Raw genomic sequence first — 26763 nt, forward strand, 5'->3', positions numbered from 1 at the left:
AACATACTTAGATATTTGGAAAGGTCAGATTAACATGAAAAGCAGTATTTTCAAGAAGGTTTCTATACCATTTGGATCTTTTGTCTTCTTCTGCTTCTTAATTTTATTTTAAACACATATTGGGAAGGTTATAAGAAACAGTCAATGTCAATTAAACAATGAAGATTACTGATCTTGGCCAGAAGAACATCTTCCCTCTTCCAAAGAGCAGGGTGAATGATACTGCAGAAGACTAAAACTATTTGCAAATGAGCTCTGGTTCAGTTCACTAAACAAAATTTTGCCCGCAGAACAGGCAAAACATCGGATAACCTATTCTTGAGAACTGTGTTGGTTTTGACTCTACCAGTGGTCTTTTGATGAGGGGTGAAGTAAAGTTATACCAAATTTAATGGCCGGTACAATTCTTTAGATCAAAAGTAGAGGCTGTTCCTCGTCTCTTACACCAAACAAACAACAATTCTGTAACTGATGATTTTCAGAATTACTGTATAAAATGATATATATTAGAAAGAAGACTCCAGAATACTTTAAGGCACCTGGTGGTGAAGAAATATTTTAAAGGCGTTAATAACTCAGAAGACTGAGCTCTTTTTCCAAGATCCCCATGATGGAATGTAACTTATAATAACCAGTTTTGCTATTTCCAAATAAAGCATGAGTGTTTTCAGAATGAAAGTTTAGAACTATTTGAATTTTTCCTTAAAAGGAAATATAGAGCACACTGCCAGAAAGATAATTTGTACTTTTAACAAATCAAGACATTCATTAAAGAAAGGCCTTTCTCATACCTGATTTGAGTTTTACCATTCAGGTACACTGCACTTTTTTCCTCAACTGAAATTAAATGGATCAGTCAATCTTAACAAACAGTCAGCTAAACAAAACAAGTATCAACAAAAACAACAAAAGAAGCTGCAAAACAATTTTCTGTTTAAAGTATTTTTGTTACTTTCTTTAAACTAAAAAGATGGATATAATGCCAATGACAGATATGAATGACTCACTACCAGTTGCTCTATTCAGCAATTTATGGGTTATCAGTGTGATTTTTTTAATTTGAATTTTCTTACACTGATATTTGATATGATACGTAGAGCTAGTAATGTCCTGTCAAAACATGTGAAGAAGCAGAATCAGTATTTTCAGAGATTCCTAACATTTTTGTGCGCATTCAAAAAGCTACAGTATCAAATTAATTCTAGCTTACAGATTGATAGCTAGATCTGTCAGGGTCTCACACCAGTGGCTCTGCAGCAGCCAGCATCTTGGAGTTCTGCTCTGGAATACAACTCACCATAGATTCATTTCAGAGCTGAAATGTATTAAAACTATAATTATACCCTTGGTTCATACACATATTTCTCCTCGATTTTGATAAAAAAATAAACTCAAGATATATGGCCAGGACAATGCACTGTTCTCTTAGAGTGCATAAAAGTCTTCATGTATTATACATAGTACTTCTTCTCTTGTAAGAACTAACTGTTTAGAAATTAAAAGAATGCACAGTTGTCAAACAGGATTAGACTCTGTGGGTATGTACCAGCTGGTCATTAAAAAAAGATAAACACAAATAAGCTCAAGCACCAGGCCCCACAACATGTCTACACTGCTTAACCATCAGCTCACTCCCTAGCTCTGTTCTGGATCGCTCCAGCTTGGTGTCTCCACGACAAAGCTTGGGCAGAGCCTGAGATAGTTCACACCATGGATCCCTTCCAAAAGGCAGCAAAGACAAGACCATGCCAGCTTGGACTCTCTTCACTCCCTGCACAGTCCCCCAGCATCATACCAGGTGACCAGACACACTGAAACACTTCTTTACACCTTGACATACCTCTGCTTTAGTAGAGTGACAAACATCACTCTACTGAGCTGCAGAATAGACATAACCTTATTTCAGACACTTTGAACTTGAAAAGTAAAAAAACAAAGCAAAGCATACAGGATAATAACTGTGAATTAGGTGCATAGCAGGGACCACAGGGGCTTAGAGGAGATCAAGGGCCAAGTGATATGGGATGTGGACCTGGCTGGCATGCTCGAGAAGGGATTAGCCAGAAGCACTGCTTACATGAGCCAATCTGTGCCATTTGGCTTTGGGGACAGGTACGTGTCCCTAACTCTCTTTTATTTAGCACCAGACATAGCACAAGACTCATGTTCTGCATCACTGTGCGAAGCTCACTTCTGCTGATTTCGATGGCCTTGGCTATAGTGTAAGGTGCTACACACCAAAGAAAAAGTGTCAGAACCTGCCAAAAAAAAAAAAAAAAAAAAAAAAAAAAGCCTAGGGACAAAGTATTTCATTTTGTAACATCCTGCTAACAGCACAAGAGATTGTTACCAGAAACCAGCCGCCACCCCTGTGCAGGCCAGCAAACCAGAACCAAGGAAAGCAGCGGTGGATCCTTGGGGCTCACGAAACCACCACGCGGAGCGCTGCACCTCCTGCACCAAGCTCTGCGGCCTCTGCACCCCCCCTCGAACTGAAGGGGACGAAGAGAAACCCGGGGAGCTCAGGCAGCAAGAGGTACTCGCCTCTCTCCTGGTATTTTGCAGCAGGAGCGCGAGCCCTGCTGCAGGAAAGGTGCTGCCTGAGGGAAATGAAGCTTTTGCCTCTTGCCACTGGACTGGGTTTCTGTGCAGGACAAAGACCACCTAGGTGAGCCCTTATGCTGAGGCACAGGTTTTGGCCTCAGTTTACTTCCCGATAAGGAGAGAGTAATTTTGTATTTGAATCGGATATTTGCTCGTAGGACTGCTTGAAATGAGAAACAGTTTAGTTTGCCTTGGTTTTAGACCACTTTTTTCATTGGGTAAACAATATTTATCTTACAGCAGTGATAGTGAGCATCTTCAATATTTTTTGAAGAGCACAGTATTTTCTGTGTCCTGAAGAGATCTGTTACTTTCTAGTCTTTCCTGTGCCATTTAAACAGCAAGATTTATTCTGCACTGGACCTCAAAAAGTAGGTATTTCACTAAACATGAAAAAATCTGAAGCAGCATAGCACTTGCCTGACTTTTTTAAGCATGGGAATAGTGTCTTTATGTTAAAGTGCTTTGCTGAATCAGGACATAACATATGAACACAGAATCTCTCTCTCTCACTGCATTCCTCTCACTATCAGCAACAGCCATTCAAAACTACAGCTTGTACTTTCCTACCTATTCCAGTAGGATGGTAACTTCAAACAGCTTGAGTTCAAGAGAACCCCTGATGTAAAATTGTAAATATACTAAGGTTAAATATCTGTAAAGTATATTTAATGAATTTGTTGTGTACCCTGCAGTTATAGCTTTGGCTTGAAGGCACAAATATTAAGGCACAATAAATGCAAATAATGTATACATTTCAATGTGTTGTGCTGAAGATAACTTTGTACTACATGGTATTTAGGTCTAATGACATGTCATTCAAGCATTTCCTCAAGTTATTTTAATACTTTTTTCTTTGATAACCTGGATAAAAAAAGGAATGTATATTAAATTATTTAAATATTTCTTCAGTGCAAATGTAGTAATTTTCTTCTAAAGTACAGAAGAGTGATATTGATTTTTCAGCATTTGGATTTCAGCAAAAAAAGGTAATATTTACATTTGTCTTGGACAGCATTATTTGAATTATTTATCAAAAAATAAGTATATAGTATTTTTTGCTATCAAAAAGAAAAGTTTTTTGGCTTGTTCAATTCTTGTTTCTACCAATCTGAAAGACAGGTAGAAAGACAGTTGCATTAGACAACTAAGTTGTACACTACCAAATCCACTGTTTAGATCTAGTTATTGTGTTAAAGTGACACTGAACAAATTCTCTTTTTGCTTGCTCTCAAAATATTTCCAAAAGAGAAAAAGGACACTTCTCAATTTTTTAATAAGCTCCAAAAATGCACCCTAGATCTGTTAGGTGTCCTGCACCTGTTTAAATAAAAGAGATCTCTACCACATAACTTTCAAATAAAATCTTAGTCTGCCTAGTTTCCTTAGCAATAAAAACATACTTAGTTGGAAAGGAAAACATATATTGCACTGAAATTAAAGAAACAGGCACAGAAAAACATTTCTTCTCAGTATTAAATAGAAAGGATGTCCAGTGCAAAGAATCACCGCCTTCTCCTCCCCTGATGAAACTTTCAAACATCGTCAGCCACTGAGTTTAGAGGATCTCAGGTTTACGTTCTCTGGAAAACAATTGTGGTCGTCAGGAATCACAGTGCAGTTTCGGTGATGCATGCTCCTAAGCAAGGATCCAAGGAGGAGTCCATGGCAAGCTGACCATTCTGAACAACTTCTGGATAATTCTTACTGACGTAAACCTAGGACAAATATTATATTCTGTAAGTAATTATAGATTAATTATAACCTAAACTTTTAGTTTCAGATAAAATTTCTGGAGATTAATACAGTATAGGTAAATACATTTCAATAAGGAATCAAAGCAGGAACTTTAGATTAGTGGCATTCAGTGTCATTGAAAAATTAGTAAAATTACAGTATTGATCTTACATTATAACAAAGTCTGAGAAAAACCCACGCAACCTGTAGATCCACTCAGATTCTGGTAATTCAGATACAAAGATATATGTTATCACTTTACATTAAACTGATAAGTAAAATCATTTTACTAGCTCAAAACATGGAGATAAATTAAAAACAGGGTGACAAAGAAGCTGTGAAATCTTGCGTCTGCACAAGGGTTTCTCATTTTCACACATAAAATGAACATAATGGATTTGGATGTTAATATCAGGTTGTAATCCCTATATTTTACAAACTATGATTGACAACCATTGAAACTTTGTGATATATGTATGAAATATCCCAGTGTTTAATTTGTGCTGCAGAGCAGTTATAGGGCCTATAGAAACGTGATCTCTGGATAGTGAATCACAATAACGAAAGAAGCAAAAGCTTTAACAATGACTCAACCAAGCAACTTCTCTAAAATGTAAGATGATACCAAATAATAGGACAGTTCTTTGCTAAGCCTTTGAGTTCTTGAATTCTACCAATTTCTAGCTGAACTAGAAGAGATACAGGTTTCCTGATAAATGTATAATCAGAACATAAAGGAAATGAAATGCTGTCAAGTTTCACTGTTCCACAATCATCAGTTTTTAGTAGCTGTATCATATCTCTGTTCCTTGACAGATGCGCATAACAAAATGAAATAACGTCAAGACTTGTGTGCTCTTATCTAAAAATGTGTTTGGGTGAAAAAGGACTTCAAATGCAATTTTTTCAAAGACGACTGTGCAAAGTTTTGTTTGAGTCTTTAAAAACAGAAAATACACTATCTCTCTGAAGCTGACACGTGTCACGAGTTAGGTCTCATATTCATACTGCTCAGACTAGGGTTTATGAAACATTTCTCCAATTTATATTTGGGAGTGCTGTCAACAAAGTTCAGTTTGTTTGATAATAATGTTCTTTTCATACATCTGAATAAGACATGTGGGATAAAAAAGAAATACTATATAAACACTCCTGAAAGTACCACTGTCTTCTTTTGTGTACACACACTAACACACTTTATATGCATCTTTAGAATTTTCAAAGAACATTAAGGCCTGATTTGAATCAACAAAAGAAATGGAAGTCCTGTTAAGAAGCATTCCTCAGTAACCAGCCACAATAGGATGCAAAAGGAGAAAGTCAATCAGGTGCCTGGCTGCACGCAGGCTACAGAGATTGGAACCTCAGTCGCATATTCCCATCATTTTCCTGGTTTAAAACATAACTTTGACATACTTTTACTGTAGCTTTTGAATACAATTTTTTTTTTTAATTTAATAGAAAACCTTGGCACGTTACTAGAGACATAATGAAATGGCAGCTGCTTTTCAGCTGTCTCATTGCAATTCTTCCCCTGGGCCCAATCCCTCAAGATATTAAATGCCCAAGTCTTTATTCAAGCTTCTTTCATTGCCAACAGAGCTGCAACCTTTTAAAAAGTAATCACTGAGGTGAGATAACAGCTAGTATTTTAATATTTACACATCTGTCATAGCTTTAATACAAAATCATCCTTACTTTTCCCTCAAAGTATTCAAAAACTGATTGACAGAAAAACAGCCCTATCCTGCTGCCACCAAAGTTCATGGAAAAGCTTCTCTCAACAGGAGAACACATTAAGTTTTGTTTATCTGAATAACTGAGCACACTTCTTTAACTGTCTGATGACTATATCTCACTTTCCCATAGGATTTTCTCCTAATAGCTTCTTGTAAACTGAACAAAGATAAAAATAGCTTTCTCCTAGGGCGTCATTCTGGAGACAAGTCTAATGGTGCAAAGCACAACCCTATTGCAGTCAGGCTCATGCGCTGCTTAGAAAGTACCCGGCAGTCTCCAGCTTGAGCTGTACTGAGGTGGTTTTCTTCTGCATTTGTGCAAAAATCAGGGATACTCATCGACCAAAACAGACACACAAATAGCAAGTTTAGATCAATTTGGAAGACTGCGCTAAGGTTTCAGGAGGTATAGTGATCTTGAATGGCTGAATCTTTCAATGTTTAGCTAGGACACCTAAGAGATTTTTTGGAAAATTAGGCTTCTTCAAAGATGTCCCAAATTAGGTTTCCAATTTAAAGTGCATAGTCCCTAATCATTTGTGATGGTTACTCATATGTGCATTACAGGCACTTAAAGAATATATACAGAAGCTATACTGTTCCAAAAAATGTATCTGAAGTCTCACCTTACTGAAAGAAGCTCTTAATACAAGTATGTTCTGCCCAAGATTCAGGTCCAAAATGCAATAAATCAAGTGATCATTGTCAAAGCATGGCTCCATTCCAAGCCATTTTATTTAGCAACCCACTGTAATGCCTTTTGAAACGTGTGTGTGTGTATATATATATGTGTGTGTGTGTATATATATATATATATATATATATATATATGCCATACTATCATCTCTTTTAATGTGCAGCATGCTGTTCTTCAACAACAGAAAAAAAGCTGTTCTTCATAAAAACAGTTCTTAATAACCACAACAGGAATGTATGAGACCAAGAGCAATCCATGTAACAGACTTATAAGGTGTAAAAAGAACAGCCACGAGAACCAGCTCTTCTGACTAAGGAACTTCTCTGAAAGTAGGCATGAAGCACAAGGGACATCAATAAAGAAAACCTTGAATTAATGTCCAAGTCATTTGAACAGAAAGAACTGTAACTGTGCTTCTGGATAAGCTGCTGTCTGAAGATATAGTCTCTCGATTCCCATTTTTTTTGGACTGAGTGTGCATAAGCACCATGCTTTGCACTCTTGGCAGATGCTAAAGCTTGTATCTGCCTTCTAGCCTGAGAGTTAGCAAACTTTTTCATCAAACCACATTTCAGCAGAGACTGGTTCCTGGCTCTCTTCCCTTCCTGTACAAAATCACATCACATAACTGCAGATGACTATATGGGCAAGTAACATCAAGTAATTATTTTTATATATTTTGAATTATCTTTGAATGCAATTGTGCAACTGGGGAGGGCTGCAGGGAAGGAAGGAGAGACAGCATGACATGGCTAAATCTACAGATGACAGCTAGACAGCCTCACCTCTAGCCATTCCAAGGATCAAGCCTTAGGAAGCTGGCCTTCACTTTATAGACAAACACTGGTCATATGAATTTGAATCTATCCTTTGTAACATAATTTATATAAGCTCCAGATTGTCATACATATACCATGAAAAACATGGGTAACCCATTACACTTCTAGTAATAAAATACAAGAAGCTCCATTGAAGCACTTGAGGAGGACAGCAGAACTCATTAGATAGTCTAGTTAAGGAAAAAGCTGTGCCACACATGAATTTATAGTGTATGCTCTTAGCCACAAAGCTTCACCTGAAAAACTCTCCACTCCCCGCCCCCCCAAAAGGATTTTAGTTCCTCTGAAAAAATCCTAATGAACAGAAACTTCTTTCCTAACCTTCAAAAAGTCCAGTAAAATAGTCTTAAGAAAGGAGCATGTAGCCTCCACAACAGCACATTTTTTCAGGCTTTTCCAAGATGCCAGTAATGTGTCCATTCTTACTTGGAAATCCACTATTTTACTGTAGCCCGGCACCTGACGTTCCATTTCCTGTCTTTATGCACTACTTCTTGCCTATTCCTCTCCTGTTTCCCCAGGAAATACTTTGCAATGTATGTTGCCATACTTCTGCTCCAGACATCAAGCAGCTTGAGAAGAGGAAAGCATAGGGACTAGAGATAGACCTTTATCTCTTACATTGAAAAGACTTTCTTAGGTCTCTACATGCCTAACATCGGTACCTTACTTGTACACTGAAAGTAATGTTACATGAATATGTTGCTCCCAGCCTGAGTACTGGGGGTCTCAGCTGCAGCAGTGCTCAGCTTTCATAGGCACAGAGGGAAATTAAAACCTTGCTCTGGACATCCTGGGCACTAAATTATCACAAAAATAGAAATCAAGCCAAAAGCTAGTCAAAATGAGCTCCTCAATCACAGGTCACTTTTCATCTTCTTATCTCTGCTTCAGCTTTCCATCTGAAAAGTGGAGATGATACAGCCTCACCTCAGAGGCATATTATGAAAATTAATCCATTGATGTTTCTTAAACACCTTGATTGCCAGAGGAATGCTCACAATTACATTAATAATTTTGTACTCTGAGTAGGATTTGAATAGTAAGTAGTAGGCAGGCACAGAGCCTTGTAAGGAACAAGGAGGTAACAAAACATTCAATGGCTATTTCTTAATTGAGCACCATTCATCCTGTGTGCAGCATGAAGCAAGGATACAAGAACAAAGGAAGAAAAAGCACAAAAATAAGAACATGATCTCACTTTTAAAGACAATAAAAGAGTGCACAGATACTGATCCTGAAACTAAAATTGCATGAGTCCTTTTAAAAATGTAGAAACAACAGAACTGAATGCTGGACTACGCAGCCTTAACATCCTTCTACAACAAGTTTTTGTAAGACCAAGGCCTACCACAGGAGGGTATGTCACATACTATTAACACTTACCATTGTGTGTACATACAGATGGATGCAAGAAATCCAAACAGTCTTTTAACTCAGGGTACATAAATACATTTATCATTTGGAAGTCTGTGTATACCCACTAAAAAGCACTGAAAATGATGGTTTAGTCTCGCAAAGCTGACAGATTCTTAAGTGTAGGGGAAGGCCTACCATAACACTGGACATGCGAACTTGCAAAAAACAAACTGCAGAGACAAACTTAATTAACACTTCTTTTAAAATTACCCGTTTTGCTGTTTCTATCAGAGAAGCTGCTTCAGTCTTGCCCACTTGTTGCACCATTTTGTAAAACAAGCCATCTTTTTCCTGTAGCAAAATGTAAGGTTCACCATATTCTTTTAGTCTTCCTGCATCTAAAACCTGTTCAAACAACAGAAATAAACCTATTAACATAAGAAATTCCAAAGCAAGTGTTAGAGACTATAAGCAAAGTGTGTGGGGGACTATAAGCATATTAAGTACTAAGATGAATTTTGTATCCTGAAAATGAAATCTTACGGTGTCTTCAAACAGCACTTCAAACACTTTTTCAGTGTAGAGACCAGTTGTACTATTTTAGAGTGCCCTCCAGCCATTCTACCTACAGGAATCCACTGCAAAGTTATGCAGAATATGGAAATACAACGCTTGTAAAGCCAACAAAGCAGATTGTAAGATTCATTGTGTAAGAAAAACAAAGGCCTGTTTTTGAGAGGCCTAAAATGGGCTCTGAAGTAAACAGCTATAGGTATAAAACAAGTAATAACAACCAAGACGATTAGGGGAGAATAAGGTCTTTTGGATTAGAGGAGGTGAAGATGTAATTAAAGAAAATGAGGGTGTTGCTGAAAAGATAAACAATTTCTTGCATCATTTTTTGCCAACTACATATTAGAAAAATACTTACCCTGAACCTATTCTTTCTACATAAAAAAGATGAGATGCCACCAAGGACAGAGGTACCCAAAAAGAGGAGGGGAGAAGGAAAAAGTAATAGAGAAATTAAACAGGCATTAAGTCATTTGGCCACAGAGGATATATACAGTCAAAAATATTAAAAGAATTTAAGAATAAGCTGACTGAACCTCTAAGAAAATATTCTCATACTAGTGATTCTATTTACAGACTGCATGGTAGCAAATACTGCACTTACATTTTGAAAAGCCTTAAGGGATCATGCAGGAAACTTTCAGACCAGTATAATTCTTTAGATGAGACAGTAATTTAGTCAAAACAATCATTAAAACAGAAATATAAGACAAACACCAGATGACAGCAGTAACTGTTCCCCAGTTGTAATAAAAGTTATAGCTCACAAATCTGACAGAATTCTTCAAATGCACCAGAAAAAAAGTGAAGGATAAATGGTTTATTTGGATTTCCAGAAATGTATCTGAGGTAACTAAATAGTCATGCTACAAGAGACAAAAAATATTCAAGAACTTGGATAGAAAACTAAGATTAGAAATAAACAGTGCATTTTTGCTGTGAGGAAAGCTTAGCAGCTAGGAACTGGTAGGTACCACAGCATTCTGTGGTAGCTACATAGGTGTTAGTCATCAGAAAAAGGAGCTATCAGCAAAGTGACAAACCTCCAAATGACACAAAAGTGTGCAGGTAAGTCTAGACCAGAAGATATTCAGATAAACCTAACTAACCTAAGTGAATGAGCAACACAATAGCAGGAAAAAGTCAATACTGACAAATGCAATATACTCAAATACTTAACTGGCTTATAAATTAATGGTATTGACTCAAGAAAGAGATTTAGTATCAGTCTATAAGTTCAGTACTGTATTCCATGTGTAGGAGCAGCAAAGTTTAAAAAAAAAGTTATGTGAGAAAATAAAGTAATACAGAAAATATTTTTGTTCTCATATAAATAAAAAACTGAATACACATGGTGTACTACTGAAAAAGATATCGCCACAACAGAGGGACTTCAAGGACTCACAACCAAAGCCATAATTGTGGTGTACATGCCTGTAAGAAAAAAAGACCTAAAAAACTGGAGCTGTTCATTTCAGGAAAGAAATGAATAAAAGGTATCATGAGGACAACTTCCAAAACAACAAAAATAGTTTGCAAACTTATGTTTGAAAGAGGAAACTCCAGCGAGCTTGGAGATAAATTCAAAGTGTTGTGTGGCAACTTTCAAGCACGTGCAATTTGCCCATGGAACTCCTTAAGGCAAAATATCCTAAATGGCCAAGAGCTCGGCTGAATCTACAGGCAGACTGGACACCTGTTAATGACAAAATACACTACGAAGTTGGACAGCTGAGCCAACCCATTTGGCTGCAACAGAGTGAAAATTAGACACTGCTGAGATCTCTGTCGACTTGTTTGACACTAAGGACCAAACACCAAGGCAAAGACTCCCACCCCTGAGTTTCCTGCTCAGTTAAGTATATCACATTAAAACATATAACAAGTCAGCCAACAATAACAGCATAATTATATCTAATTTTATAAATCGTTTGCAGAGAAACCTACAAAAAGTTATTTTCTATTTTCAAAAGCTCCTATCTTAGAGCACCCAGCTAATGCTGTGATCTCCTCCGCAAGAGACTTCCAATACTGTTTGGTATATAGCTGAAGAAAGTGCTAGCAGAAAAGCTTTACAACACCAGTAGCGCTACACAGCACAGTACATAGTAATTTAATATACAACAGATACAGTATTTCATCTGCAAAGGCATTTCTTGTACATATGTAGATATTTCAGTACATTTAGTTTTATCCCATATAATTTGAATATTTGAAGATAAATTAACAATATAATTTTCATCACCATCTTTTAGATACTTCAGTAAGTCACAATTAAAGACAGTTTCCTTAAGAATGCAATAATTCAAAATAGTTCTACATAGCAATTAAATTGGGATGCCACATTATAGGACATCTTGGGTGCCTTGAAAAAGTAATTTTTTCTTCAGCACAGCACTAGATTATGTAACCACTCCTAGAAAATTGAAGAAAAAACATACTCATTAAATGTCCCTCTCTCACAACTATGTAGAAAAGTAGACTTTAAATTTTATATTACTGCAGTATTCAGATTCTGCTAAATTAACAATAAATTTGCAAATATTTGAAACAACCATAAACATGGACAAACCTTCTCCTCCAAAGAACCTGAGAGGGAAGAAAGGAGAAATTTACTCCTCCTTGACAGGTTTTAAACAGTCAAGTCCAAAAGAGGAACAGAGAGTTAGGGTAATTTGCATCTAGAAAAATTACATTCACATTTTAAACAAATTATTAAGCTATTAATGCCCTTTCTGGAGAAATGAAAATACAAACTTGTGTTATGAAAATAGATAGAACAAATATAGGAAAAACAAAACATGTTACTTTTTTAAAATCTCAAATGAAAAAAAGAATGAAAGAGAACAGACAACATTGTTCTTACAAGTCAGGAATACTCCAGGTACCATATTAACTAAGGAAAAAAGGTGTTTCTATTATCTGCTCTCATCTACGTGACAATGGAGAGAATCTGAGTTGATTTACTTGGGAGCTATTCATTTACATATTTATACATTTATTAAAAAATGCTTAGACAAAGAGCTAGGTACTCTTCTTTGAAGAAATATGTGCTGATAAAATTTAAATAAACAAACAGATACTTTGGCTAAGGCTTTGCATACTCTTACTCACCGACTCCAAGCCAAATTAAAATCATTAGGACTTCAAAAAGCAAGCTAATCATTCAGGAAAGGTGGAATCAGGTATTTACTAGCCACATATTTTCTGATCCACTTGCATGCAACTCTTATCATTGTACAATATGACTGAATTGAACCCAGACACATTCCCAGGTAGTTGTACCTGTGGAACTTGATACAGAAAAGTCAGGGAGGCTTGTAGTTCGCAAAATCAGATCGGCCCAGCGATTACAGAGGACACACAAAAGAGTACGGGACTTGAAATCTGACCATGACTTCATTACAAACTTTTAACAGATCTCTGAGAGACAAAAGATTTTGGACAAATCATTTAACTTTTCAGTTCCTCAATCTGACCGTTTGCAAAACAGACAAAATAAAGCCTCATAATAGTGCTGTGGGTGTTAACTGTCTGTGAAATAATTAGACATCCCAGAGTAAAATAAAATAAACACTAAAAACTATATAATTCCAAAGCTCTCATATGTAAACCAAGGCCAGATTCTCCATTGCCTTGGCACTGGCAGCCTCTTTTATGTCCTCTGCACTGTTTTTGCCTTTGTAGTCAGAGCCTTGTGACTTCAACAGGATTCTCCCAAGTGGAAGAGTAACTCCTACAGTACAAAATTTACAAAGTGGGATGCTGGTGATCATGCAAAAGATTGCATGCAGGAAAATTCTTACTCAGTGCAATTCACTCCCCTCCCTATGTATGGTGAAGCTGATCTTTACTTACATCTATCCAAATTATCTTTACTCAAGCAGCATTGTTCAGACATTTTATGTTCTACCAGTGCTTAAATGCTATACTGCTCTTGAGTAAAATCCCCATGCCATCTAATTCCACTCCATCTAATGTTTTATTTGGGTTGAATAGTCTGGGGCAGTGACTGCTCATCACAGTCATGAAATTTTCAGAAGGGCAAGCACCATGCTGGGCAGAAGGCAAAGTAGTTTTGAACTACTACTTTGTTTGACACGGAGGCACAGAATAGCATAGAAAGAATGGGATTAAAAGTATCTGGTCAGGGGGAGAGTAGAGCAGAGAAACAGAAAAGGAGCGATTTGGATTTGAGTGACCTGCAAAAGCAACCGTGAAAATATACTAGCCACATCAATGCATTGTTTATGTTAACACTAGCTACCATAGAAGAGCTATTTGCTTACGCCACAAAAATGTTGCTGAACTAAAATTGTATAAAGTTTGGCTACTACAAGGTAGTGGTCCATTTTTGCCTCAACTGTTTTCTGCCAAAAAATCTACCTCTACTCTGTCTAAGCTCTCCAAACCCCCAAACTTTGCAATATTTCCATTCCATAATCTCACTTTTTTTAATGTATCAACTCTGCTCTCTATGGACAAATTCACTGCAGGGAGAAGAGATAGCTCAGTAACTGAGCTATCAATTAATAGCACAATAAAGCCAAAGTATCCACAGCAAATACAGAGCTGGCCAACAGACTTCCTAGGCATGGCACATAAATATTTGGCTTAACTACTAGTTTAAGTGAGCTTTATTCATATCCAGAATTCTTCTCTCAGCCAGATTAGTTTAGACATTCAATACATTTCTGTAGCTGTTTTCATGTTGGCATTTGTGTGACTTAATATGGAAAAAAAGACAAAAAGGAAAACATAAAATGGTGAGAAAGAAATCAGAGATCCATTTCACAAAGAAAAGAAGAGAAAAACAGGGCAATGAAGGCAAAGGAAGAATATATTCTATAGAGATAGCCCAAATTTCTGCATAGACTGCAGAACCAGGGCAGTACCTATTCTCTCTGAGGAATCCTATAAATATCTTTATTGTTCTGCTACACAGGACTTTTGAAAAGCAAACATTCACTTTGTAAGTGAATTTAGTATTGTCTTGGTGGATTAATATAGGTAAAAGAAGTGTCATTAGCCACAGAAAAAGAAAGAACATACTCCCTTAAGATTGCTGTAACAAACAAGTACTTATGGCTATCCATAGACACAAAAAAGGAAGTTCTAAATCCTGCATTTTCTAACTTTCAGCAACAAAAGCAGACAAACCAAGAGAACAATAGTTATAAAACATTCTGAGAAAAAAAAAAGTACAAGGTTGGAAGTGTTCAGCAACAGAGGAGGGGGACATGGGAATTTATTTCAATTATTATTGAGGAATGGCTAGTATTCCTATTCACGTTCATCTTCACCACAAAGCCAGAGAGAAAATGGGACTTTTAAGAGTTGATCATAAATGTTTTTATTTCCTATTCAAAAGGAAAATAATTCAAGCAAATTATCTCCTAGGGAATATATCTGATTTAATTTAGACTTGGAGAAGACATCACCAACAACAAAATTATTATAAAAGTTCAAAACTATGCTAGGAGTACAACTTTAAACAATGTTTTCCTCAGAGAACACACATCAAGATGATCTTCAATAAAGTCCTGGGAAGAGGAGAATATTCAGGAGATGCTTCTGGTTACATCATATTATAAGAAATATATTTACTAAAGACAATACATAGCTTTGTGGGAAAGAGTCAACAGCCCGTGTCCCAGTTGGCATTAAGTTCAGATGCAAGTATGTTTGCCTCTTCCGTCTCATCATGGTTTGTCAAAACAGATCAGAAACATGTACATACTTCTCTGAAGAGTCATCTATAAATATCAACCTACCTAAACAGGTTTGCAAACATCGAAGAACATTGAGAAGGGTGTAGATATAATTCAGGAACCATTTTAAAGGGGTTGTTGGTTGTTAAATTTTTTCACTACAATTTTTCTGCACAGGGGAGAGTGGCTGTCTTTTGGTTTTGTTTTCTTTCAGGTTTAATCTGAGCATTCCCCAAGCTCCTTTAGGGATCATATACCAATTGTTCTGCAAGTAACCCCAGCCAAATTTGGTGTCAAATCAAGCACATTTCATATATCATGTGCCAGCTGGGTACTCTTTTTTTTTTTTTCCTCTGAACAAAGCAGAGCACACTTGAGTGTTTATCTTCTTATACTTTTAATAATTATTTTTGCAACTTAAAAATATTTCACCTCAGCAGAGCTTATTTTTCTGTGACAATGCCAAGTCTGCCATTGATTACTGGGAGCTGACATGCATCCCCCTAAATACATACATAAACTTCACAGAAAAGACAACTTCAGTCATCCTGTTCTGCAACCAGAACTAGCGGGTTTCTTTAAACTGACATTATTCCTGAGACACAGTTCATGGAAAACTGAGCGTACAGCACTGCCTGGTAAGTTGTTCTATATATGAGTTATCTTCACTTTTCTCACGGAGGCTTAAAAATCTACCCTTCTTCTATTTTTCTCCATCTGATTGCGCACTATTGTAAGCTAGCTGGAATGTTGTGGGGGGAAAAAAATCACAGTTTTATATGCTGTAATAAGTCTTACTCTACTGATAATCATTTGATATTAACTCCTTCTGTATCTTGGTTGAGGAAAGAAAAGGCTGTTAACCAGTCACTGCAGATGTTTTTTGTATTCTTCAGTTTCCTCATCTCAAAACATCAGATATACCAGTGCAAGTTCAACTTTTCCCTTAGAGAGTGTGAAGGGATCTAGTGTCACTTCCTACCAAGAGCCACACATGCTGAAAAAACCCTTCCTTGGCCAATCAGTGATGTCTGTTTTCATCACTGTAAAGCCACGTTTCTCAATCTGGATTGCAGAAGGGCTCAAAGATAGACCTGAAGTGTCAGAAGACACATTCAGCTTAAGAAATCCCACTCTTTAATACAGCTTTTGAAGGTCTTATGAAGTTAGGTAAGCTACAAGAAAATTATACTTTTCAGAAGGTTAAGGAATATTGTTGCAGATGACTGGGCATCTCTCTTGATTTTATCAGTTTCTTAGGACAATAAATTTGTGGCTCGGCTGCCATGCACAGTTTTACCTTATCAGAAACTCTCTGCTCAAAGCATCAGCCACCAGCATGTCCTGCAGTGATTTACATTTAAAATAATACTGTACTTCTGAGAAAGCAAAAAATCTTTCTGCAAAGATTTGCTAGTATTACTAGTACAGTGTGGATGCCATACTACTGCCTTTAAAGGAATATGATCTGATTGCCCTGTCCTTTTACTGATGGAAATACATCCACCCAAATGCCTAACAGAATGAGAGATCAAGATTCATCAAACATTGGCTTGACTTCCTGCAGTAATTCAAATCCAGCTCCTCATTTGAATGCTCCCAGCTGAAGTACTGCTTCAGTAATTAGTTGTTTTATTTACGCAAAAGAAGAATCTTGTTGGGCAGCCCTCTTGAAATTGGGAGCAGCTTTTAAGAACTCTCTCAGAGACGCCAACTTTTTGGCGAGGTGTGGTTTAATACTGGCAAAGAGAATCAACAACCCTAGTACCTTTTCAAGCCCTTTGGGATTTCAACTTCCTCATTTTAGAGACTGCTGGGCCAGGTGTGATACCTACAACTGAGGGACTGTGACTGACACACTATTTCAGTTGACAACACTTGCTCAGATACATGATTGCGGCACATAGGTCAGTATTTTATGCAAAACCTGGTCTAAACATCAATATAACGTCCTCTCTTTATGGTAAAAACACAACAACACCTTCACTGTTAATATTTGTTAACCTGAACTATTAAATTCCAAGAAAGAACACTGAGGGATCTGTTTTTCCCTTGTGGGTTGCTGAACAGAGGATTTCAAAAGATCTGGGAACTGTGGAACTTAGCATTGTTCAGATTCAAAACAAAATCGATCATTTCTAAAAAATTGCTTGCTAATGTTCAGCTCTTCCAGAAACTCTGAAAGTCTTGGGTCATCAAATGAAAGGAGGAACCTAAAGGTTCTCAGGCCCTTGCCTCTCCATCAGCCAGATAGGCTCCAAGGGAGGTAGGAGCCAAGCAGGTAGGCTGGTAATCACATCCACTTTCTGGTGGAAGTGCATTAAAACTCCTGTGAGCCTCTCTGAAATACTTCTAATCAGCCCCTACAGTCAGTGTTGAGATCTTTCCTAAATTTTCATATTTGATCTTCTGGATCCTGAAAATCTGGACATTCAGACAATTTACCAGTCACATGACAAAACACATACATACAAGCAATGTTTTTATGGGATACTGATACTCAGGTATCCTGAGAGTGAGCATTCTTTCATCTCCCCAGTACAAGCTATCTATCTCAGCTATCACCATGAACTTCAATCTTCTGCTCCATGCAGGTCCCCTCTTTCTACAACTATCCTTTATATTTATTTCAATCTTGACTCCTCTTTATCCAACAGATGTTGGTCCCACAGCACAGCTGGGATTTTTCTTAGCTTGCATAAAAAATATTGTTTTCATCCAGTATTCACTAGTCAGTATTTTCAAGACAGAGGCTCAGTCAAAAAAGGAGTTACTGGTGTTTGTTTCTTTAGAATAATAAGGGCAGGTGCACAAATATGAATGTAGCAACTTCTCTGTGGACAACTGAATCCAGATTCACAAGCTATTTTAAGGTTTCAATGAAGAATTAGATGCCTAAATATCTTTGGGGATCTGATCCCTAGTTTTGAAAATTTGGCTTCCACTCAGCTGCTGTAATCCACCAAGTTCCCTTTATATTCTTTTAACAGACTTCAACAGCACAAGTGGAATATCCACTAATAATTAATTACATTCAGGATTCTGAGCTAATATAAGGTCAAAAACGCTTTCAGCTTCTGTGCTATACAATAAAAAAATACCCATTTTATGCCCTTGCAGTTCTTCCCACTTTTGAATTTTAAGGGACTAAACAAGAGCTCTGAATGCAGCTCAAATGCTTCTACTTTTCAGCAAGTTCCACGTTTTCCTAGGTCATCCTGGGCTCCAGGAAAAATCTATGGCTTTTGCCAGCTGACCTGTCTTAGACATATTTTGCCTGTGAGGGCCTGTATATGAGAGCAGGTAGCTCTCCACCAAATGGACAGTCCTACATGCACATGCTTAAGCTAAAAAAGTCAACACTCTGGGCAACATGCACAGTGTTCACAAAGGACTGTTTTGCAACTAGGACTGCATATTTCTATGACATCTTACAACTCAGACATTTTCTTTAGTGGATTGTGTAAGTTTTACTGTAAAACACAGATTTTCCAGTAGTGGTATTTAAATAGGCAGGAAAAATGCCCCCAAAAGAAGAGCCAACAGACCTCAGCATCAATGGCTTTAACTCAGTAATACTACCTTTAATGTAACACCACTACCTTCCTACATTTTCCACTCCTCCATCCAAAGCTGAGCCACTGGCAAGAAAGCTCATGTGAAGGTTATCAGCAAGGCAGTCAGCACTCCTCCACGGCTTCCAGAGCTCCATTTTCCACTGGGCTGCAGATTCAGACTCCCTCATGCTTATTCTCCCTCTGGCTCCATGACTCTCGCATTTCTGGCAGCACAACGCTTCAAAAGGAAGGGTGGCGAGTGGCCTTAACCTGACTGCCCTGTATAGCCTGGCGGGTATAGCATTTTCCTGGGAACGGGGATTGTTATGTCCAGACCTCCTCAGACAGAGGGAAAATAGAGAGCCTGTATTTCTGCACTTCCTGGAAGATTGCTTTCATCCCTAAGCCATCACCACCATGTCCCTAGGTGTCTATTAACAGAACTGTCTCAGCCCCTGCTGGATGAAGGACACTAACGTGTAACGCTGGGTCAAAAGCCAGAATTCAAGAGAGAGGCAAGAGTTTAGACTTCGTATTCTGCTCAGTGTTTTCTAGCTAGCTACAGGTGACTCCCCTTTCACTGCACAAACTGGTCAGAATTGCCCTCCAGAGCTTCCCCTTTTCTTTCAAGGTGTTTAGGCCTCATTTTGGTTGTCTGGTTTGCCCTGCTGAAGTTAGCTGTTTACAGTGCATGAACACTGTGCCTGATTTATAAGGCCCAGATGTTCCACCACAGTAAATGTAACATAATGTTGGAAAAATGGTAACAACTGAATGAGGAAGGCTTACCGGAGAGATGTGGGAAGTCATTTTTATTGACCAAAAGGTACTCAAGTTCAACATGCATGATATATGCATTTCTGCTGTTGGTATCATAAAACAACTGTAAGTAGCACAAATGAGATGTCAATGTCTTCTCTGTACCATCATGCAAATATTTTAAAGGAAAAATAAATAAAAATGCTAGCTCAATGACACAGAATGTAGGTTTTTTTCCCTTCTCTGAATCAATCTCAATTTTAATGCTTTGATAAGCTCTCTGGCTTTAAAAGGGAAAAGGCAAAGGAAGAAGATACCATATTTTGTTACCTATGTTTGATACTTACGGATGGGGTTGAGGACAATGTGATGTAATAGCTTCTGATACAGAAAGGGGAGCAACAGTTGAAATCAGTTTCAACAGAAAAATGGCCGGTTATGTTTTGAACTCTTGGTCTGGCTGTGGAGTACACTGTATTGTTAATCTGAATATTAGTCATTTCAGGACATAATCACAACAGGTTTTCCCATAAATCAAACCTCTTCCCATGTTTCTCTTCAACAAAAACATCTTATTTGAATGACAGTTTTTAATTACAAGATCAAGTCCTGCTTACATAGAGTTTCCATTTCAAAGAAGCATTGCACTGATATGAAAAGTCTCTAGGGAGAGACATCTTTGTCATTGGATAATGCACAGATCTTGACTAGTCTACAGATTTCCTACAGAAAAATAGCATGGCTCTTGTCAAATGCATATACTTAATTTACTACTGATTCACTATGCCTCAATTTCTGTATGCTTCTGTTTTCTCCTGTGTAAAAGTAAGGTTTATAAAAAAGGATTTCTCAACCTGGAGAAGAAATCACAGAGGGAGAGGAATGAATGGTGGGGATTTTCTGAGATCCCACTGGAAGTCTTGGGAGTGGTGCCTCTTCGCTGAACAAGGCTGCTCCTGGCTCAGTTTGGTGAGCTGCAGAGGTGATTTAGGTAAAAGGCCCTCACCCTTTAAGGTGAGGAAAAGACAGGGAAAGAGCTGCTGCCACACTGTGGTGGCGGGGAAGCTATGTGGGATGAGGGGCTAGTGGAGCAAGCATGAGCTAAGTTTTGGCCAGGATGGGCACCCACTCCAGGTTGCCATCAGGAAAGAGGCAACGGCAGTGCTTCTGCCATCCTCGCCCTCTACCAGGGAGCAGGGTGTCTGCATGTGCCAAATGGCCAAAAAGGGTACTGTAAGCACCTGACAGGAGGAATTAAAACTTGGGTTCTCAAACAAATGAAGAAAAGGGAATGAGAAGGTGTCCTATGAGCATCAGGAGCAGCACAGAAAAAAAAAGTTTGAAAACCGCTGCATTATAATTTTATGGTAGTAGTATTTGATGGCCTGACTTAACAAGTCTTTCCAACTCTGGTTCCAAAGATTGTATGGATACTTCCCTATCTCACCCAGGTGTTTGAAGTTTAATTAATTGTTTGTAAGAGCGTTACAATTTCCAGATGAAAGGTCCTATGCAAGAGCAACGTAGTATTACTCACTGAGGTGATTGGGTTAGAGAGTATCACATTACACAATACAGCTCTTCCCTCAAAGATTTTAAGTGTTTGAAGTTCTGATAAAAAGTATTTATCACTAAGATAGATATAATGGAAATACTCTTAAGGTGTGACCTGGATTATGAAACCAGAGGTATGGTTTTGGGAATGGAACAAACGAGAATTAAAACAACTCCTGAGGCCAGATTTGTCTACAGTTGTATAAAATGTATTCTGTTCTTCCTTTTTTCCCCTCTTCCAGTAGGCTTTTCTTCTCTTCTAAAATAGAACCGGTTATTACGATGGGTGTGAGTAGACATGCAACAGTTCACATTCAGTTCTTACTTCCATACTCATTCAACTTGACATTTTCTCATGACTTCCTCAAAATTTCTTTTTGGTCTAATTTTTTTTTTCTAATATATGAATTAACCCTAAAGGTGAACATTTTCTTTTTGGAAAGTTTTAGCCTAACAAGCAATTAAATTGAATTAAATCAAAAGTTTGTGGACAACACTACACCGGGGATGGCAGTCAATATGCTCAAGGCAGGGCTGACATTCAAAGGGATCTAGATAAGCTAAAGGAATGGGCCAACAGAAACCTCATGAAATGCAACACAGACACATGTGAAATCCTGCATCTGGGACGGACTAACCCCCTGCACTAGTACCAGCTGGGAAGTAACTGTCCGGGCAACACCTCTGCTGAAAAGGAACTGGGGTTCTGGTGGACAGTTGCCTAAATATGAGTCAAACAGTGTGCCACGGCAGTGATGAAGGGTAAAAACATCTTGGGCTGTATCAACAGGAGGTATAACCAGCAGATCAAGGGAAGTGATTTAGTCAGTGCTTATTAGATCAAGTCTGAATTACTGTGAATTACTGTGTCCAGTTTTGGGCCCCCCAGTACAAGAAAGACAAGGGCAAATTGGATGGAGTCCAGCACAGACCCATCAGGGTGGTCAGGGGACTTGCTCCAGAAGGTGAGACTGAGGGAGCAGGGCTTACTCACCTTGGAGAAGAGATGGCTTTGGGGGACCTAACAGCAGCCTTCCCATGCTTACAAGGAGGTTACTGAGGAGATGGACCCAGGCTCTTTAGTGAGGTATACAGTGGGAAAACAAGAAACAATTGCCATAAACTGAGGGGAGCTTCCAACTGGATATAATGAAAAAGAAGTTCACGGCAGGGGTAATTAAGCATTGGGTCAAGTTGCCCAGAGAGGCCGTGGAATCTCCATTCTTGGAGGTTTTCAAGACCCAAGTAAACAAAGCCCTGAGCAACCTGGTCTGAAATTAGTGCTGACCGTACTTTGAGCAGGAGTTTGGACTACAGACCTCCTGAGGTCCCCACCAACCTGAATGATTCTATGGGAAGAAAACAAACAAACAAAAAAACACCCTAGCTTATGTTCAGACTATGTGACTTGTTCAATGGCAAGGCTTGGATTTCTGTGATTGAGTCAAGAGAGTTGAACAATTTTGATCAAAATTTAAATTTGCTTGAAGAACAACTTTATTGTTTGTCAGAAGACAATTGTCAATATTCCAACTGTCAGGTTCCATATTTGCTCGTCTTCACTCATTTTTCTATCAAGCTTACCCTGATAGCAAACAATAGGGATTTGGGATGGTTTATACGTGAAGGCATTATTGCATCTAGAGGTCTCAGTTACAGGGGAAACAAAACCAAAAGTTTTAAGAACAGTGGGCAATGGAATAACAGTGCACTTCAGTTTGTGCATTTTTACTCTTAAAAAAGAATGTGCATCAAGTTAAACTTGTATACTACTAAAATATAATGTATTTTTGAGACCGAATTTTAAAACAGAAAGCCTTCTTTAGCCAAGTTTTCTCAAATTTCCTAGTATTTAAGAAAATAATTAATCTTCAATTAAAGTTGTTTTTATTGTTAATGGCACTCATTTAGTTGTTAGTTGTTCCAGAAGGACATTCTTGTCTGTTAGATTTTTAATTCACACTTTCATTATTCTTTCAAAATTCTGTTCTGTCCCCACTAGGAAGTGCATGCCTGAGTAAACAAAGTAATAATAATAATAAAAGTATAACAAAGGTAAACCTGCCATAACTCTGATCATTCTTAATATACTATAATATTTCCAATTTGTATGGAAACAGAACCAATTACTCTGAATAAGGATGTCAGAAAAACAGATTTCTTAATGGGTCATGTGTGTCAGTTTCCCTTTTTCTGTACTACTCTTCTTGCCCTCCTCTGTCCCAAAAAATTACAGAAGTCTTAAGACCAAAATGAAGTAATATAAAAGAACAAAAAATTGTTTTAAAAGTTACTGAAGACTGGGGACCCTAAGGCACAACTTTTTGCAAATCTGCTCCTTGATACACTCTAAAGAGGTCATTAAATCATTCTAAAAAGACTGTATTAGACAATATATGAAAATAAATGGCCTTTTAGGAAGCAGAACTCTTAGTAGGGCCTAAGATGAAACAACATAAAGTTAAAAACAGTATACTGACTGTAAAAATGCAACAGAATAGCTATACCATTGGTAATAAGACACTGAGCAGTTTGGGGAGAGAGATGATTTCCAAGTTGCATGCTTTGCTCAAATGCTTTTTAGCAAAAAAGTAAACAAAAACATTTACTTTTCATTACAACTGTATGATATTAAAGATAAACTAAGAAAACATCTTCATGGAAAGAGCATTCTGTGCATAACATGTTAATGGTAGTTAATGAACCAAAACCCACAGAAATCCCTTTGGACAACTAACAAACACACACAGCTATTAATTAGGTCACAGTTGTTTCCTCACAAGTCTTTTGTTCACTTTAGTTGTAGAAAACACCAACATATCCATCAGACTTGTGGGGAGGTATTCACCAGGGAAGAAAATATTTATTTATTACACCTTAAATGCTCACAATTACATGACTTATTATGACAGTTCTGCTAGTTTCTCTCCTTGCAAGTAAACTATAATCACTCACTTCACAATTTACTCTATTCTATGCCTCAGAACACCATTCACCTCAGTAGATTTCATTCATTTTTTTTATAATTTTCAGATTTTTCATGATTTTCATTTTTTTCATTTGTGCATACTTCGGGCAACTGTTATAACTCTTAACCATAGATTTTAAAATGTTTGGAGCATCCAGTAAAAAATACCAAAAGAATTAACGTGCTTCATTTTCACCAAAAAACCCTCAATAAAGAGGTTTGGGGTTTTTTGTTGTTGTTTTTTGGTTTTTTAAGGTCATCACTGATAGGGGAAGGGCTGAAGGGTTCTGCTTGAAGTCTAGTTAAGTTTGAGTTGCCCTTATGAATACGATTTACCCACTATGTCAGTTACTTCGCTAACTGGCTGTGAAGAAAAAGTTTGCAAAGAGTTCCTTTCCTATTGCAGAAAATTGCAAAACTGTGGGCTACACATCATTTCAAGGACACAGACCAGCCAGATTTCCTGAGAGCCTAGGGAAGACCATCTCCTCTAAGAAAATAATCAGCAAGGATTTCTCATTTTCTGTGCATGTGCAATGCATTGCGGAGCTGGCAGGATGGCAGGAAGGGTATTTCAGAGAGAGAGAGAACATCACTGCTCATAGGGAACAAAAATGACAGAGGCAGTGCTTCATCTTTTCTGTCTGAATCCTGCTTTAGAAAGCTGGCCATGTTCATTACCTCACCAGTCTAGTTCCACTTCTCCCACCACCACCCTTGCCCAAGGGCAGCTGCTGCCTCCTTACCACCATGTCTCCTGCCCCAGAACCTCTACCACTTCCTTCTTACAAATCCCACACCACTAACTATTGTCACTGCCTCCCTCAGCCCACCGAGACTGAATTAATAAACCTGACTGAATACAGCTGACTCTGTCCAGAGCCACCTGGGTGTGTCTCCTCAGGCTCCTAGCATTGGCAGAGCTTATTTGCTTGGGTCTGCTGCTGTACCTCACCTGTCATGGGTTCATGCCTTGCAGGCTGGAAACCACAAGGCCAAACAATGCAAGAAGTCTTTTCAGGTCATTACTTCTACAGTTTTAAGAGTTCCCAATCCCTGTAGGTTAACTAGGATAAGTTTAAAGGACAGCTAAATTTCTGGCCATTTCTGGATCAAAATTAAAAAGAAAAAGTCAATAAAATTAATCTTATTCAGGGAATAAAAAGAATTTAAGCAGCTGACTGCCTTACCATAATCTTGTCACTGTCAATAATGGTGTTCAAGCGGTGTGCGATGGTCAGCACTGTGCACTGAGCAAACTTTTCTCGGATCGTCTTTTGAATGAACTCATCTGTTCTGAAACACAGCAAGAGCAGTTCAGACAAAAATGAGATGTTTGCATAGGAAACTGAATGGTAGGCAGGTTCTATGACTTCATCAAACATGACTGTACAGCAGGAAATATACATTTATGAAGTCATTACAGTGCTTCTTCCTCTTGCTATATTAGATGACTTGAAGGCATATCATTAAACATACTCCAAAAGCTGTCCTCTAAAGATTGAAGAGAAAAGAATTTCTTCTTAGAAGCAGAGCAATAAATTTCACTTTTGGAGACTAACTTTCCAGGCTTTGATTACAGAAGAAAAAACATTCCTATTAGCAGTTATATTCAGATATTCCTATAGGTTTCTTCACCAAAAAAGTCACTGTTAGTTTAAGCTTTAGTTTGCCCAAGCAGTGAAGAAAAGCTGGTGAAAGCAAATACTCTTCATCATAAATGGACTGAAGAGTGAACACAAGATAGCCTACAACTAAGGTTCTTAACTTCAGCTGTGTAAAGAAATAAAGTAAACTAGCTGGTAAATAAATCAGTTCAAACTTGAGTAGCTCGAGAACTTGAATACAGAAAAAGAAAACTTAGCATATCCTTAAATCAAAAGTGTTAACTGGAACTCACATCCCAAGGAAAGGGATAAAAGCTTTCAGTTAAGAGTCTCAAACTCCTGTATGAATAACCACCAAAGAAAGGATATCAGGAGGAAAAAAAAGACTTGAAAACCAAGCTAGAACAGAGATACTGAACTGAAGTACAGGGTTAAAGTGAAAATTACAATACATTAAGAAAGAACTGAAAATAAAGTTATATTGAAAAAAACAATAGAGGCTAAAATGCTCTCTAGCTGTATAAATGAGCATTAAGGCAAAAGAGCTGCTATACTAATAAAACTGGAAATTATTCAAGAAACTAATTGTAGAGAAGTATTGACACCATATAACTTAAAGCACTGCAGTGAGGCATAACTTTGGGAGTCTATACGACCCTCTCTATAGTCAATGAAAAGAGGAAAGGTATGGCTGAAAAGTGAATCAGAGCACCTTAATTAGGCAGCCACCAGGTGATGAATGCCCTCTAGAGGCACCTGACACTCCACACTGCACAGAAATCTTGCTTCCCAACCTGGGCACAATGCCAGGCTATATGAATATACGTATATTGTGTACCAGCTTTCAAAAATATGATTAATAGTGCCAATGGAGAAAAAAAAAAGCAGTATGAGAATTAAAACTCTCATCCAAGATAGAAAGAAGAGCCAAACAGCTCAAGATACAACAGGGTTAGTGGGACCAAAGAAACGCCAACGTAGAATTCTGCACTTGAAGGCAGGGGTCTCATTTCTAGGATTTCTATTAAAACAGGAAATTGTACTTTTATAGAATGACTG

The 26763-nt window shown here is 37.8% G+C and overlaps 1 protein-coding gene across 1 annotated transcript in view; it reads right to left on the minus strand.

Annotated features, from left to right (window-relative positions):
- Positions 1-3693: 3693 nt before the first annotated feature.
- The window catches only part of ABCC4 (ATP binding cassette subfamily C member 4 (PEL blood group)), a 152095-nt gene continuing 129025 nt past the window's right edge, over positions 3694-26763 (minus strand). Inside the window, exons 29-31 of the mRNA XM_067293393.1 lie at positions 25288-25393; positions 9246-9380; positions 3694-4322 (exon numbers count right to left, since the gene is read on the minus strand). Coding sequence (XP_067149494.1) covers positions 4215-4322; positions 9246-9380; positions 25288-25393 — 349 coding nt within the window. The 3' untranslated portion in view covers positions 3694-4214. The remainder of the gene's footprint in view (positions 4323-9245; positions 9381-25287; positions 25394-26763) is intronic.

Source organism: Apteryx mantelli, chromosome 1, assembly GCF_036417845.1.
Source record: "Apteryx mantelli isolate bAptMan1 chromosome 1, bAptMan1.hap1, whole genome shotgun sequence".
NCBI lineage: Eukaryota > Metazoa > Chordata > Aves > Apterygiformes > Apterygidae > Apteryx > Apteryx mantelli.